This window comes from Nicotiana tabacum, chromosome 24 (assembly GCF_000715075.1).
Source record: "Nicotiana tabacum cultivar K326 chromosome 24, ASM71507v2, whole genome shotgun sequence".
In the NCBI taxonomy this organism is placed as follows: domain Eukaryota; kingdom Viridiplantae; phylum Streptophyta; class Magnoliopsida; order Solanales; family Solanaceae; genus Nicotiana; species Nicotiana tabacum.
The window spans coordinates 14,694,119-14,697,710 of NC_134103.1; the positions used below are offsets into that span (position 1 = coordinate 14,694,119).

Below are 3,592 nucleotides of genomic sequence, written 5' to 3' on the forward strand. Positions count from 1 at the left end.
ATGACGTGCCACCCCCAATTCCATACATAGATCCGCCCTGTTTGGAACTCAGTCAACTCGGTATCCATAACTGTAATGAGTGTGTGTGTTTGAGAGAAAGAGAGTTGCGAGAAATGAGGTTTTCCGTGACGTTATGAGAAAACTGAATATATTAAAGCTGAAAATTATACACAACTCCTCCAAGATTATACATATTCAAGTCAACCTCCCTTTAGTTTCCAAAATTGTAAAAGGCACCCTGGACAAGGCTGTCAACCAATATTTTTACATGCACGTGACATTATATGAAAGCAACCATTGTCCTAATGTTTTAAATAAAAATCACTAAGTCAAAATATTCTGGACAATTAATGTTGACATCACCAACTCTATAATAAACATGCTAAATAAAATGTTCTTTAATTAAAAGTATTTGTATTAAATATTTTTTAATTGTTTTATATTTAGTTGGCTTAAGTATTTTCCTCAAGAGGTACTTTCAAGTACATTGGATCTATAATACAAGGTAACGGAGAAATTGATGAGGATATCACGCACTGTATTAGAGCAGGATGGATGAAGTGGAGACTCGCTTTCGGTGTCTTGTGTGATAAAAATGTGACGCTGAAACTTAAAGGTAAGTTATACAAAGTTGTAGTTAGACCTGTTAGAACAGTGTGCAGCGGAAATAAAGATTGAACATACCTCCGGCTATTGTTACGGTATCGTCGGTGTCAGTATCTCCGGCGACTCTTCTCTGGTGGGTCTTCTGAGAACTCTAACCTCACTTTAGATGGTGTAATTCGAATTGAGTTATGTGCTTAGGGATCCAAACCAATTGCTACAATTTATACTGTTCTACCATCAAGAACAGTTTCCTCAGCATTAACTTTGTGGGCAACAGTTTCTTGTACATGCGAGTCGTTACGGAAATTAAAGAAGGAATTAAAGAAGGGTGTTTCAATTAGTCCATTAACGGACCACCTTTCTGAAATGCTCCAATAGAACGTTACCAACATTCTCCCACTTGATCCATATACAAAATGCCCAAGTCATAGTACTCATGCTTTAAAGAGAATCATAATACATGAATCATGACGATAGTTTCTCTACGAGTGAGTAGTATCTTCCATGTATCACGATGCATTATGCCTCTAAACTTTAGCCCATATTTCTTAATGAATAAACATAATGTTTATTCTAGGTCCATACTTTAGCAATATTTCTAAAAATAAAACTGAATGTGCATACAATAACAATATGAGAAATATTAGACAAATAGAGTTTCATAAATATCGTTGTTACAATGAAATTTACATAGTTGAACCAAGTCCCTTTGTAAGTACATGATCCTTAAATTTTTGGGGTCACATGCCTATAGTTAAAGGATCAGCTAACATCAATTCAATGCTAATGTGCTCAATGACCACTTTTTTATTTTTAACACGTTCTCTTATGGCTGGATACTTAATGTCGATATGCTTGCTTCGACTACCACTTTTATTATTTTTAGCCATAAAGACAGCAACTAAATTATCTCAATATATCCTCAATGGCCTAAAGATCAAATCGACAATTCTATGCCCAGAAATGAAACTCTTCAACCATACACCATGTGAGGTAGCCTCAATACAAGAAACGAACTCAGCCTCCATAGTAGAAGTAGCAGTTAGAATATGTTTGGAACTCCTCCAAGATATAGCTCCACTGGCCAACATAAAAATGTATCTTGATGTTGATTTACGTGAATCAATGCAGCCAACAAAGTTTGAATCGGAGTAGACAATTACCTCGAAATTATCTAATCGATTATACATAAGCATGTAGTCTTTTGTCCCTTGAAGGTATCTTAACACTTTCTTTGCAACTCTCAAGTGGTCAATAGTTGGATTATTCTGATATCTTCTCAACATTCCAACAACAAATACAATATCAGGTCTAGTGCAAACTTGAGCATATATTAATCTTCCAACAACATAAGCATATGGAATGTTTTTCATTTGTTCCCTCTCCCTCTCAAGGTCATTCTTCGGACACTAGTTCAAATTTAACTTGTCACCCTTTACTATGGGAGCTACACTTGGTGAGCAATCCTTCATCCGAAACCTCTCTAAAACTTTGTTGATATAGGTTTCTGTCACGACCCCAATTTTCCCTCCGTAGGATGTCGTGATGGCACCTAGTCTCTAAGACTAGGTAATCCTAACAATTTGCGAAATAACAGAATATAAACTGAAACCCAAATCTCAACATATGAAATAAGTATAAAACTACGAATCAATAATTGCAACTCCCAAAATCCGGTGGAAATAAGTCACAAGCTTCTAAGAAAAATACTATGTGTATATATACATCAGAGTCTAAATAGAATAAGGAAAAATATCATAACAAGGATAGAGGGGGACTCCGAGGTCTGCGGACGCTGGCAGATGTACCTTGAAGTCTCCGCGTACAGGCTATCTCACTGGTATCTGGCCTGGTACGAAGAACTGGATCTGCACAAAAAGATACGCAGAAGAGTAGCATGAGTACACCACAACGGTACCCAGTAAGTGTCAAGCCTAACCTCGGTAGAGTAGTGATGAGGTCAGGTCAGGGCCTACTGAAAATAATACGAAATAAGGCAGAAGATATAATAATATAATGAACTGACTTGTAATTTAAAAATGAAAAATTATGGAAAGATAACAACACAACGAATAGAGGTAAAAAATAGGGGCACTCCCGAGGTACCGCCTCTTAGTCCCAAAAGTAAATATGCAACAGGGGGTACTCCTGAGGAAATGCCTCGTAGTCCCAAAAGTAAATATGCGACAGGGGGTACTCCCGAGGAAACGCCTTGTAGTCCCAAAAGTAAATATGCGATAGGGGATACTCCCGAGGAAATGCCTTGTAGTCCCAAAAGTAAATATGCAGCAGATAACCAAAGGAACAACGAGTTGACAACAAGAAATCCTACAGTTAAAGGTTGAACTCAAATCAAGGAAGCAGGTAATTCAGTTAAGCATGTTGCACAGATTGCAAGTAAGACTTAAGACATGTAGACATGCGATATTCGATTAAACATGATAACTACACATACTAAAGCAACTCAGTAAAGAAATAAAAAAGGAGATTACTCAGAAAGAACTGGAATTTCCACATTTAGCTCATGTACGCACTCGTCACCTCACGTACGCGACACTCACATATCACAAATTCTTACAACAGTACCAAATCCTAAGTGGATTTCCCTCACACAGAATTAGACAAGTCACTTACCTCAAACCAAACATCGACTCAAAGCTCAACCACGACTTTGCCTTTCGAATTTTTCTCCAAACCAATCAAACCTAGCAATTTATTTACCAACAATTCAATTTGAGCTTTAAAAATTATTCATAGTTCGACAACGACTTAATTTAAATTATTTTCGGAAAAGTCAATCAAAAGTCAATGTGGGGGCCACTTTTCGGGACCCGACAAAAAATTACATAATTCAAACACCCATTTCGATACGAGTTCAACCATACAAAAATTATCAAATTTCGACATCGGATTGCCTTTCAAATCTTCAATTCACGTTTTTGGAAGATTTAACAAAAATCTTATCTTCTTCAATTAAATTTATGGA

At 36.7% G+C, this 3,592-nt stretch overlaps 1 protein-coding gene across 1 annotated transcript; it reads right to left on the bottom strand.

Annotated features, from left to right (window-relative positions):
* Positions 1-1,517: 1,517 nt before the first annotated feature.
* LOC142178028 (secreted RxLR effector protein 161-like) lies at positions 1,518-1,979 on the bottom strand. The gene has a single exon (XM_075247347.1). The coding sequence runs from the start codon at positions 1,977-1,979 to the stop codon at positions 1,518-1,520; it is 462 nt and encodes a 153-aa protein (XP_075103448.1).
* Positions 1,980-3,592: the final 1,613 nt, after the last annotated feature.

What these genes read in the sequence shown, in the direction of transcription:
- LOC142178028 (XM_075247347.1), bottom strand. Translation starts at nt 1,979, where the DNA reads ATGAAAAACATTCCATATGCTTATGTTGTTGGAAGATTAATATATGCT.